Raw genomic sequence first — 13,761 nt, forward strand, 5'->3', positions numbered from 1 at the left:
CCCGGACCCAAATATTAAATTGCTCCTTGTTTGATACGGTATTATCAACAGAATCGGTAAGTCAATATGTAACGGGTGTGGAGCTGGGAGTTTACCACCCTTCCTAAATGGGCATATTGTCACCCTCCCTGCACACCCAGGAGTAATGCATGCTGCTTGTTCAGGCAATATGACACTCTACTACCAGTGGCGCAATAGATAATGAACTCATTCACCTTTGCCATAGAATGGGTCGTCAGTGCCTTACAGCATGATCCTTTTGCCCCGTGTCTGTTCCCCAAGATTTTCACGCTAGCCGCTTCCGAGTTCAGTTACTGATTGGGTTCCTGGTTCACACAGGAACTTGGATTTCTGCTCGAGGTCATTCACGGCCCATCTGTTGAAATTTCGAACCTCTTTTACCAAGTCTAGTGACTTTGTGATGTGCATTAATAGAAGCTCTTTAGAAGTGACGTGTTCACACTATAATGTTGTGTTAAGCTACCATGCTTAGAATGTGTGGAATACAGATCCTCATAAACAGTCTTCTCATTATTTCGGCTGTTCATATCTACCACAGACAGTTGGCTTGGCACACCTCTACTTACTCCTTGGGAGTGCAGGTAGTCCACTGTCTTGGTAATGATGCACAGCACAGCACTAGCTTCTCGTTCGGAGAAATACTTCTGCCGCAGAATCCTGTCCAAGAGCTCTCCTCCCCTCATCAGCTCCATCACCAGATAGACGTACTTGCCATCATCGTAGACCTGGGATGATAAATATGCCTGGGTTATGACTGGACAGGAGTAGTACCCACTTGGTGATTAAGGCAAACTGAAAAATGCATATAATTGTATTACAAGATGAACACAAAACATCCTTATATTTCTGCAGACTCTAAAAATATCTTAAGGATGGCAGTGATTCATAGTTTTCCTGAATTAAAGGAGCTCCGCTCTGTTTACTAGTCATTTTACAGATTGTATTACCGGTGACAAGTCCTAATGAAATGATACATTTATAAAATTGCCCTGAAATTAAGACTAACACCTTGAATCTCCCTGTAGCATTGTAAGACAATTTTAATTATTAAGAACAGAGGCAATTTTCAATGAATACATTTGTGGCCCTCGTACCCTACAGGATAGCGAAAATATTGGCCAATATTTGACACCTCTAATCAAGGAAATCCGGGGGGAACTCTGAAGTGATTATAAAATATTCCCGTCACAAAAAAAGAAACTATGGCATTTATTGTTTTTGCTTCGAACTTGAGTGACTGTGCCAGAACACCAGTGCAGCAGACCTAAAATGAGCCTAATATGAAATCTTGGATTGTACAGAGCCGCAAGGAAACACTCCTGATGAAACAGGATGCCACGACTAGCATTATTTATCAAGTTTACTGATTCTTTAGTTGGAGGATGTCAGCTGGCATGCCTCCAATTGTTCGTCGAGAAAAGGACTATGGCTGAGAATGCAGTACTGAATAGTAACTTAGCAAAGTAATGCACTGTAAATGGGCAAATGCAAAACGAACAATTGATGGACAGAATGCAGAAAAATGTCATACATTCACCCCTGTACAGAGATCTGGACCTAAATCCATCGTTTTTTTGCTCACCACGCCATTCCAGTTTGGACCCAACCAAATGCAAATCAGTCTTGACCCTGCACCCAATGGGAACAGTCTACCCCGAACTGCCAGGCCAGGTCCTCCCTGGACTGGAAACAAGCATCCTAGGACAAGTTTCGGCCAGGATAGCTTGACTTCAGTGGCATGGAGAGCAGAGGACCCACATCTGGGCCTACCAGGCCCACTCAGGGTGACAAATGCAAAAAGAACTATTGATGGACAGAATGCAGAACAATGCCATACATTCACCCAAGTACAGAGATCTGGGCCTAAATCTATTGTTTTTTTCCTCACCACGTCATTCCAGTTTGGACCCAGCCATATGCAAATCAGTCTTAACCCTATGCCCAATGGGAACCGTCCAGCCCGAACTGCCAGGTCAGGTCCTCCCTGGACTGGAAACAAGCTTTGAATGGTGGGAAAGGGTGAAAGGGGGTCACAGGTACAGCAATTATCTCTGTAGTACTCCTTCTTTTCCTCATAAGTGCTTTTGTGACTCGGCCTCAATAAATACAAATGTTTCAGAAGAAGATTTGCACATAGTAGCCATTTAAAGTGTATTCATGAGTGTCCCTCCCTTATCTGAAGGAACTTTGACGTATTTGGCCATACTCTCTCTGTACAGGTGAAACTAGATGGGTTAGATACAGCTTAGGTATGTGTGTCCGGCTTTTCAATACTGTGCCACTTGGAAATTTCATTGACAGGATGTCCTCATCTATATTACCTTGGATCGCATTCCAAAACAGGATTATTCGCTGAATTATGTTTTACAACTAGCCATCATCGTTCATCTTGCAACAAAGATAGTGAAAAATTCAGGGCAGGCCAAAAAAGATTCCACTCACAGAGATAAACTGATTTTGAAGGCACTTACACAAGAATAGGAGCAAAGAGGCTACCTTGAGACAACGCCCACAGCTCTGTAAATAAAGACAGGCATCAGATATTAAGAATGTGCTTACATCCTTAAGGGTGATGATGTTCGGATGCTGGCCATATCGCAGCAGGATTTCGATTTCCTCCGATGGGTCCCTTTTGCTTCTGTCGATAATCTGTAAGAGAGGGAGGACAAGAAATTAAACTGGCTTGCCAGACAGGACAAGAGCCTCTAATCAACATTACAATAAGCTACATAAATCAGTATAGCAAATACTAAGAATAGTAAGAAGAAAGAAGCAGATTTTTCTCCTCAAGGCTCTCCGTAGATTGCATATTCGAACCTTTCTTTGCTCGTCCTGCGCGCGGAACCCCTGGTAGCCAATCAATAGGTGTAATGGCCCTGTAACACCTGCTGCTCAAATGGCGGCAGCACGCCTCGTGCCCACCCTTTGGAGGCTATTTAGGGTGCCACAAGCAGTTCTCCCCAGCACTCCCTTGATGCCACTCAAGAGCGGCGCGATTGCTCTCCTGCGTCACAAAACCTTACGCTCGCGCTGTTCCTTTGAGCACACTGACTTCCCAACGTAAGTATAAATTGACAACATGCTGTCGCCCGAGGGCACACTTCCTCTTCAGAGTGTAAAGTGCTCACCTAAGATTGCATCAAGTCCGTGTCAGTTCCTACCTCATCTGAATGCTGCATAGGAAGCGTGTTATGTGCACACATTTATGAGTATTGCTGCTTTTAATAAAATGCAACGCTCCCTATGCAAACAACACATCAGTGAGCGTTTTAAGAAACCATAGGGGTGATGACACTTTACTGCTTTGCTATTTGTCTGGGTTGGCAGTTGACATAAAGAGAAGGAAAATCATTACACATCCCTTGCTTGCCTGACTCACATGAGCTAAATTTACATAGGCGTGCACGTCCATCAGGACAAGATGCAGGATGCAATAGTGGGGTGTTTACACTATATAGCAGAGGTCTTCAAACTTTTTGATGCCGAGACCCCCTTGTAAAACCTTTTTAGGCGTAAGGACCCCCTTACGACAAAAGATTCTAGAAACTGGTACTCCTCATCATCAACAACTATCGACAACCATAAATGCGCCTGTTAGACCTCATCACATCCATCCATCCATCATTCATCCACCCACACTTTCACACATCCATCCACCCTTTCATCCTTCCATCCATACGTCCATCCTTTACCTATCCACCCATCTATTCATCCACCCACCTTTTCACACATCCATCCATCCATCATTCATCCATGCAACCTTTTACCCATCCATCCATACATCCATCCTTCATCCATCCACCCTTTCATCCTTCCATCCATACATCCACCATTTCACCTATCCATCCTTCATCCATCCACCCTTTCATTATTCCATCCATACATCCATCCACCCTTTCATCCATACATCCATCCACCCATCATTCACCCCCCACCTTTTCACACATCCATCCATGCATCCATCATTCATTCATGCAACCTTTTATCCACCCATACATCCATCCTTCTTCCATCTACCTTTTTGTCCTTCCATCCATACATACATCCTTCATCCATCCACCCTTTCATCCATCCATCCTTCATCCATCCACCTACCCTTTCATCCATCCATCCATCCATCCACCCATCATTCATCCCCCACCTTTTCACACATCCATCCATACATACATCCTTCATCCATCCACCCTTTCATCCATCCATCCACCCACCTTTTCACACATCCATCCATCCTTCATCCATCTATCCACCCTTTCATCTTTACATCCATCCACTCATCATTCATCCACCCACCCTTTCATCCATCCATCCACCCACCTTTTCACACATCCATCCATCCTTCATCCATCCATCCACCCTTTCATCTTTACATCCATCCACTCATCATTCATCCACCCACCTTTTCACACATCCATCCATTCATCCTTCATCCATCCATCTACCCTTTCATCTTTACATCCATCCACTCATCATTCATCCACCCACCTTTTGACACATCCATCTATTCATCCTTACATCCACCCATCCATCCTTCATCCTGCCTTCCATCCATCCATCCATCCACCCACCCTTCATCCTTCCATCCACCCATACATCCATCCTTCATCCATCTACCTTTTTGTCCTTCCATCCATCCATCCATCCTTCATCCATCCACCCTTTCATCCATCCATCCTTCATCCATCCACCTACCCATCCATCCATCCATCCATCCATCCATCCATCCCCATCGACCCATCATTCATCCCCCACCTTTTCACACATCCATCCATACATACATCCTTCATCCATCCACCCTTTCATCCATCAATCCACCCACCTTTTCACACATCCATCCATCCTTCATCCATCCATCCACCCACCCTTTCATCTTTACATCCATCCACTCATCATTCATCCACCCACCCTTTCATCCATCCATCCACCCACCTTTTCACACATCCATCCATCCTTCATCCATCCATCCACCCTTTCATCTTTACATCCATCCACTCATCATTCACCCACCCACCCTGTCATCCATCCATCCACCCACCTTTTCACACATCCATCCATCCTTCATCCATCCATCCACCCTTTCATCTTTACATCCATCCACTCATCATTCATCCACCCACCTTTTCACACATCCATCCATTCATCCTTCATCCATCCATCTACCCTTTCATCTTTACATCCATCCACTCATCATTCATCCACCCACCTTTTCACACATCCATCTATTCATCCTTACATCCACCCATCCATCCTTCATCCTTCCTTCCATCCATCCATCCATCCATCCACCCACCCTTCATCCTTCCATCCATACATACATTCATCCTTCATCCACCCACCTTTTCTGTGCCTCTCTCATGGGGGTGGGGTCAGTATCTCTCTGTGTCTTCTTCCTTCTTCCTCTCTCATGGGAGGGCATCTCTGTGCTTCCCTGCTTTGGGGGGGGGGGGGGGGGGGCAGACAGGCTGTATAAACACCTCACGGTGAAGAACAGTTTCAGGCACATTTCTCCTGCACAGGCGCCAGGTATGTGGGACTTGAACCAATGACTGTAATGTCCTTCTGCTGTTTGCTATGTGTGTTTGTAAAGCGCTCTGATACCTACGGGTTAAGCTAGCGCTATATAAAACGTTAAAAATAAAAATAAACCCCACAGCTAAGTCCATTGATTGAACGAAAAGGGCTACAGCCTCCTCCCCCAGACACCCCCCCCCCCCCCACTCCCCAGCACGTGTAAGTGAGCCCGGCTGAAACAGCTTCGGGACACACAGAAAGGCACACCCGAGTACTTCACAGGTCTTCAGAAGACCTTTACTTGTTAATGAGGCGTGAATTAGGCCTCCACCGTGATCACCCGGCCTCAATCAGCCTGACGCCAGGAACTGCTGCACGCTCCAACAGAATCTGCGACCCCCTTCCCAGGACTCCACGACCCCCCTGGGGGTCGCGCCCCACAGATTGAAGACCTCTGCTATATAGGCATATTTGGCTGAGGAAATTGTCCTTAACTAGAAAGGCTAAGGCTATTGCAGACGCGTGGGCTTAGTAGATTGCTGTCATTTCTGAAAATTATTCCATATGAACCAGTGTACTCAAAAGGGCAAAATGGTCCTTACACCAGCAACCTCCAGTATAACCAAGAAAGTTGGTGAATGATTTCAGGGACTGGTGTGCTGGGCACAGCAAAATAGCATTGGTTGGTTTGGAAAATGTGAATTAAAGTCATCTTTGGAAGATCATGGTCACATACATGTTTGTCAACAACAGCATCGTCTTCAAGGTCATACTGCTCAAAACAGCACCTCCATTGATAGATCCAGAATTTGCACTTATTGGAGTTGCACTCAGGATGGTTGTTGGGGCCATGCCCCGACTTCTATAGTCTGGTGAACACTGGAGCCGATGGAAAGAGATTCTGAAGTTCCAGCAGATCCAGAACTAGCCTTATCGTGTAACCCTCTGAAAATCCAAAAACATATCACAGGCCTTGGAAACGATCCAGTGGCTCCCAGAGGAGCAACTGGTTACATTAAGAACATTTTGCAACATTTAATAAGCATTTGAAGTCAATGTCCATGACTACCCATGAAAACTTGCCTTCTCCACACCTGCAGGCAGAATCTTAGGTCTAACAGTCCAAAATACACCAGGCAACTTAAATAAATGAAGACTGTCATATAAAGGAAGGGCTCTGCCCAGCCAATCAGCTGTTAATGGAGTAATGACAACCACCCTCTGTAAGGAGGCGTTTGGCCTTAAGCTAGGGCCTGCCACATTTGGTATAATCTGGTCCAAGGAGGTACGGTGGCCCAAACTTCCTGAAGCAGAGTGGTCACGAATCTGAAGGACTGCTGACTGGAAAAAAATGACCTATGGCTGGTTGGCCAGCTGTTGGTCAGACCATCTTGCATTGTTTCCTATTGTGGCTGCCTCAGATATAACCTGGGTGTGTTGTTCAATTAGGTGTTGTCCTTCAGTGGGAAGGCCAAACAATCTGGGTCACTGGCTTCCTGCAACCAAGACTGTTATGAAAGGTGCTGCATTTTTCCCTTCTTGCACACCTTGGTGGCTTGGCCCACCTATATTTAGTCACACTTAGACTACTGCAATGATATTTCCCTGTAGCTACTAGTATAGTTAATAGGATACATAGACTACAGAATATAGCAGATAGACCACTTTGCAGTCTTGCAGTGATGCCCGTATCTCTGTAGGACGATGTTCACTCCAGTAGTTGCCTCCGAAACACTGTGTGCGCAGGTCAAGAATATATGTTTGGTGCACAGAGCCTTCAACAGAACAGGCCCTGTCTTTTGGACAACTTGATGGTATCTGTTAGAAATGGGATCCCTGGTTGCCTGATGTATGTACTCAGGTCAAGCAGGAACCTCCACTCTAGTCAGGGTAAGCTAGCTACACACTAAAAGATAGCCTATGCTCACCCTCTGTTAGCTTGGCACAGGACAGTCAAGCTTATCTACAGAGGCAAGGTGTAAAGTATTTGTGCAACACACACCACAATAACACAGTGAACACACCACAAAAAGACTTGACACAGCTTAGAAAAATAGGAAATATTTATCTGAGCAAAATGATACCAAAACAACAAAAATCCAATAAGTTGAGATACGAATTATTAAAGAATAAACCAAATTTAGGGCTTAGATGTCACTAGCGGTCAAAAGGTTATTTGAGTATTTGAGCTCGCAACGGACCGTTACACATCCAAAGATCAGGCGGACCGAGATGGAGGGCTGGTCAGATACAGGACCCAGAAATACCTTGGCTGAAGCCAGTGTCCTCATCAAGAGCATACTGCATTGTCGTTGAGCTGTTCAAAGGGAATCCTGCATCAGCGTCAAGCTCCGTTGAGTTGAATGCAATTCGTCATCGAGCCACGCAGATCATTGTTGTTGAGATGCACAGACTACTGAACCTCTTTCATTGAGCAGCCTCTGTGATGTGCAATGTAGCAGAATGTCTCACACAGTCAATGTAATGCATCGGTTTTAGCAGAAATCAGCTGCAGAACCCACCTCTGAGGCCCAGAGCTTGGAGGCGGCACCTCTGGCAAGGGTAGGACTCACAGAAGGCAGAGTCTAGCATCACCTGAAGAATTGTAGGACGTCTTTTGTGTCACTGAGGTTTCAGAAAACAAGGATGTAAGCAAACATGCCTTTGGAGATCACTTGGAGGGAAGGCAGAGTCCAACTAACTTTCCAGCAGAGTCAGGGAGCAGCAAGCAGTAGGGCAACAAGATGAAAAGCAGTCTTTCCAGAAACCAAAAGTCCTTCTGACAGAGGGTCAGTGTAAGATCCAGAGTTGTCTGATTTTAGGGTGTCAAAGACCCAGGACTTATACCCAAAAGTTCCTTTGATATAAGGGTGACTTCAAAGGAACTCTCTGAAGTGCACAAGGATACCGATCAACCCAGTCCTGTCTACAATGCTAACCCTGAGGGATAAATCAGTGCTTTGTGTGTGGACAGGACACTACCTTTTGGAATGTAAGTGTTATCCCCTCCCATTCCTCCCTGCCCAGGAAGACTCATCAGAATGCAAATACATGCAGATGAGCACTCAGAATGCAGATGAACCTCACCTTCCTGTGTTTGTGGCTGTTTAGGGGGATTTTACAAAGTGTTGCTGTCACCCAACCCAGATGTGATTTGGAGTCAGGCTGTCAGGCACAAAGAGCAGTAAGTGCAGAGAAATGTCCACTTTCTAAAAGTGGCATTTCTAAAACAGTAATGTTAAATTCAATTTCACCAGTAAGGAGGATTTATCATTACCAATCCAAACATATGAAACATGAACAAAACTACTCCTCTCTTATCAGGATTTGCAACTTAAAACTGCATGAAATAATTCCTAATGCTGGCCTACGAGAGGAGGAGGTCTGACAATAGTGAAAAACAAAAAAGGCTATTTGTAGCTACCAGTACATGCAATACCTACAAGTGCATGTCCTACCTTTTACCGACATGACACCCTGCCCTTAGGGTCACCTAGGGCCTACCTTATGGGTATGTTTCATGTAATAAAAGGGGGATTTATGAAATGAAATTAAAATGGGTATTTATAAACCGCAGGGCTACTCACATAGAGTGTCCCTGCGGAGAAGTGTGGCTCAGGGGTTAGAGGCGGCAGACCCGGAAGCTGAGATCGGCCCTGGACCAGGGTTCAATTCCCCGCCTCGGTGGGTCTTGGGCTCAAAAATTCCACGGACTCGATAATTCTCGCTCTGGTGCCTTCTCGACTCACGGGTTCACACTCTGCGACTCTGGGCAATAGCTTGCTTAATCTCCACAACGGCCCCTCGCGGCGGGATGCCTGGCTTTCACCTTGGGATACCCTGCCGGGGGTTATCTCACAGGGGAATACCAGGACGGGTTCCCTAAGCAAGCGCCGGGAAACCCTTTGTGGGTAGCTGTGCGCTATATAAGCTCAAATACATACATACATACATACAACCACCAAAACCGTGACACGATAAACTCCACCCAACCTACCAGAGTGCTATTGCTGAAATAACCATGTTTTTAGTTGTCACCTAAAAAGCAGCAAGTCCTGGGCCTTTAAGGCCTGGCTTGTCATTTTAAAAGCCAAGTTGAAGTGGCAGTAAACTGCACACACAGGCACTGCAGTGGCAGGCCTGAGACAAGTTTGAAAAGCTGCTTCTGTGGGTAGCATAATCAGTGCTGCAGCCCACTGAGAGCATTCGAAGTACAGGCCATAGGTATATGGTATGTCACTTTAAAAGGGACTTACCAGTGTAACAAATATGTCAATCAGGTATACACCAATGTCATCATGTTTAGAGGAGAAGTGCATGTATTTTATCACTGGTTAGCAGTTGTAAAGTGCTCAGTGTTCTAAGGCCAACAAAAAGAATCAGCAAAAATGAGATGCAAAAGGTAAAAAGTTGGTTGGTGAATGCACACCCTAAGGATGACAGGTCTAACAGCACTTTACATCCCTCAAGATAGCTGAAATTACAGGCTCATTTGATGCTTACTGATCCTTGTTTTAGGCAAGCCCATTGCGGTTAGGGGTCCTTCAGAGGTTTAGGCTGCCCGATGTTAAACCCTTCACCAGTGGACCTATGGTAAATCACTATAGACAGGTTTGCAGATACCTGAAAACAATTCTCTTCTTAAAGCCCTCTTCTACATTTGCTTTATCTACTCCTTTATTCCCGCAGGTGGACGTGCGCTTTGAGAAATTAATCCATTAATAAAATCGTGCTTCAGAACACAGTGCAGAACCACTGCACTCGAGTCCAATTTATGCAACCAGTGTGATGGAACGTGCCAAGCACTGATTTTTTACGATTCGAAATGAAACTTTTTTTTTTTTGAAAATATGTTTATTGTCATATCAAGGTCACCATAACACTTATATTCACTTTGTCACCTCCTTGTTACAGGGTATTTTACGGTGCAATCATTCATCTAATTATTCATAGTGCTATGAAGCTGCTGTGTGTTACAGCGTCAGCAGAGAACTAACCAAAATAATGAGTTAACGAATAAATAAACAGATGTCAAATGCTGGACTTCAGAACTACTTAACACCAAATGTACAAAGCGTCTGACACAGGAGCAAATAGGTGCTAAATAACTCCACCAATGTCTACAACTGGAGAAAATATACACCTCTCTTGTCAATGACGTGCAACACCAAAATGCTTCCCACATAGGACACCCAACAATTGTAATACTCTTACAAGCAAACAAACCACATGGTGTTGCGTGCTACCCATCTCTGCTAACTGGCTTCGGTCCCTCATCAAACCTGTAAAGGACTCTAATGCCTTAGGTAAGTGCAAATACATTACCTCCTCGTCAGCCCTCCCCGTCCCAGTCCTAACTACATGAGCATAGCTCCTCCCACCAGAAACTCCCAAGCAACTTGAAACCCATCCCTTCCCTCCAGGCCACACCCATACCCTGAGGCATATAACCCTGTGACCTGCCAATCAACAACCTGTTTGTTTTTTCTGCGGAATCACTTCCGAGCAGTCTTCGTCGAGGGGGGCACTGGAATTGGCCTCCTATCTGGTAAGTGTGAGACGGGATGCTAAGCGCCCGTTTTTAACCCCTATTGTGCCTGTTTTTCTTTTACCTTGTGGGCATTTACTTTGAGTCCCTGCTGTAGCGGGACTGTGGGGTTGGGGGTCCGGACTGCCTGCTGTGGGGTGGTGACTCCCTGCTGCAGCCTCCCCTCTTCCGGGTTCGTTCCCTGCTCTAGCCGGTACACCCGGGGAGGGAGGGGGTGTGTGTGGCCGGCTTTTTCAGCGCGCCGAGGGCGTGCCGGATTGGCTTCTCTGTCTTTACATACTCACGGTGCTCGTTTCTTCGAGCCCGTGTTTTTCCCCCTTTTTATTAATGCTTCCTGCAATCCTTGGTGGAGTCTGGGGTTGCGGGGAGGGGGGGGGGGGACTGCCTTTGTTTGGTCCGTGGGGGCCCGATGTTTAGGTTCGGTCCGACTTTGATGATTGTTTCCTGGGTTAGTGTTCTCTTCCCCGCGTTTCTGTTGTTGGAGCTCCCTCTACTGGCGGTCCACTTTGCTTTATTGCCGTTTTGTGCTGGAGGGATTTGCATGGGGCTTGATTTCATGTCTTGGCCTCTTGCTGCTCTGCTGTGGAGGGGCCCTAGGGTGTTTTTCCCTGTCCTTGGCCTGTATCTGTTGTCTGTGAGGGTCATGTGGGGTTTGGTGGCTCTGCTCTCCTGCGGTTCTGCTGGGGCGTTGGGGAGTTCTTACCTCTGGGTTCACTGGTTCCTGGGACGGGGTCTTCTGGGTTTCTTCGTGTCCTTACAGTTGGGCCCTGTTCAGTCTTTTCCTTTTGTAGTTTGGTAGTCTTCTCTGATAGGGCGGTTTGAAGGCCGGCCTTCGGTCCTGTGTAGGGATTGGCTCCCGGTCTAGGTGGCTTTCCCTGGTTGGCCCTTGGGGATTTTTGCTTTGATTGGTCTGGGTATATCTTGGGGTCTGGATTTCTGTTCTCCTGTTTACACCATGGAGGGTAGAGGTGCAGACGTGCATGAGCTCGGCTGTGAGGATGGGGAGGTGGTCGCTGGTTCTTCCACTGCTCCTTCCATGGCGAATATTCAAAAAATGATTGAGGCTGCTGTGGCGGCGGCCTTTGTGGCTCATGATCCCAAGGGGCCTAAGAGACAGAAATTGGATGCCTCGGCTGAGGTAGATCCGGACGTTGACTCTGATGAGGAGGTGAAGGGTCGTTTTGTCCAAGGGGCTGACCTTCGCTGTGTTATGCAGCATGTTCGAGACAATCTGGGATTCCCTGATCCTGTGGAGGGTGGAGAGTCTGAAGACTTCTTCGCCAATTACCTGAGGAAAGATCCGGAAAGCCTCCCCATTCATACGTCTGTGAGGAAAGTGCTGGAGGGGGAGTGGAAGGATGTTGACAGGCATGCCTTTCCCCGGTTTCTGGCTAAGAGGTATCCCTTGCAGGGCTTCGCGGAGGAGTTTCCGGCTGTGGTGAAAGTGGATTCTCTGCTGGCTGGTATGGCGTCTCAGAGCCTGGTGGTGTCTGAGGATGCGGTGCCTTCTGATCCTGGGGACAAGCGTGTCGAGGGGGCCTTGAAGCGGTCCTTTGCAGCCTCCAATCTGGCTGTTCGGTCTGCTGCTTACACCAGCTATCTTGTTCAGTCGCTTCTTAAGGACTGTCAGGGTATTTCTGCGCAGCTCCTGCAGGAAGAGGATCCCTCTGAGTCTTTGTCCATGTTGGAACAGCAGTTGCGTTTCATGGCTGACTTGTCCTTCGACTCCCTTAGTGCTGCGGCGGCGGCTGCTGGTGCCTCGGTTGCTGCTAGGAGGCAGTTGTGGCTTAAGTCTTGGAAGGCGGAAGCTGCTCAGAAGGCGGCCGTGATGAAGATTCCCTTCACGGGCTCTAAGCTGTTTGGGGAGCCGTTGGAAGCTTTGATTAAAAAAAAAGCTGAGGACAAAAAATTGTTGGCTCCGGTCCGCTCTTCTCAGAAAGGGAAGTTTGCGGGTTATAAGCGGGCTTTTGGGCAGGCATTTCAATCTAAGATGGCTGCTCAGCCCTTTCATGGTAGGGGACGTGGCCGGGGTGTCCCTTCCTTCCACAAGTCCCGGGGTCAACAGGGTGCTTCCTCTTCTGCAGGTCCCTCCAAGTCGTGACTATGTGATGGATTCCTTGGAAGTGCCGGTTGGGGGTAGCCTCACCTCTTTTTTACCTGTCTGGGAGGAGTTCGTTCGGGATCTGTGGGTTCTACAGGTGGTACGACTGGGCTACAGAATAGAATTTGGGACTCCTCCGGTGGATGTGTTCAAAGCTACCCCTGTTCCCAGGTCTCTGGCAAGATGTCGTGCTCTATTGGACGGAGTTCGGGACTTGGTGTCAAAGGGTGCTGTGGTGAGAGTGCCTGTGAGTCAACAGGGTCGGGGGGTTTACTCAATCCTGTTTTTGATCCAAAAGCCAAATGGGGACTTCCGTCCGGTCCTGGATCTGAAGGCGGTGAACTTGTGTATCCCTCATCGGTCCTTCAAAATGGTGACTCTGCAGTTGATTCTTCCCTTCCTGTCGGTGGGAGATTTCCTGGCTTCTCTCGATCTACGGGACGCCTATTTTCATGTGCCAGTGCACGCAGATTCACAGAGGTTCCTGCGTTTCTGTGTAGGGGTGGATCACTACCAGTTCCAGGTATTGCCCTTTGGCCTGTCTGCCTCTCCGAGGGTGTTTACTAAAGTGTTGGCGCCCTTG

At 47.1% G+C, this 13,761-nt stretch overlaps 1 protein-coding gene across 1 annotated transcript in view; it reads right to left on the reverse strand.

The window, feature by feature from the left end:
* Positions 1 to 13,761, reverse strand: part of LOC147708562 (ribosomal protein S6 kinase alpha-2) — a 1,617,317-nt gene that overhangs the window by 154,700 nt on the left and 1,448,856 nt on the right. The window contains exons 15-16 of the mRNA XM_086927240.1: positions 2,581 to 2,670; positions 588 to 746 (exon numbers count right to left, since the gene is read on the reverse strand). Of these exons, the coding sequence (XP_086783366.1) occupies positions 588 to 746; positions 2,581 to 2,670 (249 nt within the window). The remainder of the gene's footprint in view (positions 1 to 587; positions 747 to 2,580; positions 2,671 to 13,761) is intronic.

The sequence above is a fragment of the Lissotriton vulgaris genome, chromosome 6 (genome assembly GCF_964263255.1).
Source record: "Lissotriton vulgaris chromosome 6, aLisVul1.2, whole genome shotgun sequence".
Taxonomy (NCBI): Eukaryota; Metazoa; Chordata; class Amphibia; order Caudata; family Salamandridae; genus Lissotriton; species Lissotriton vulgaris.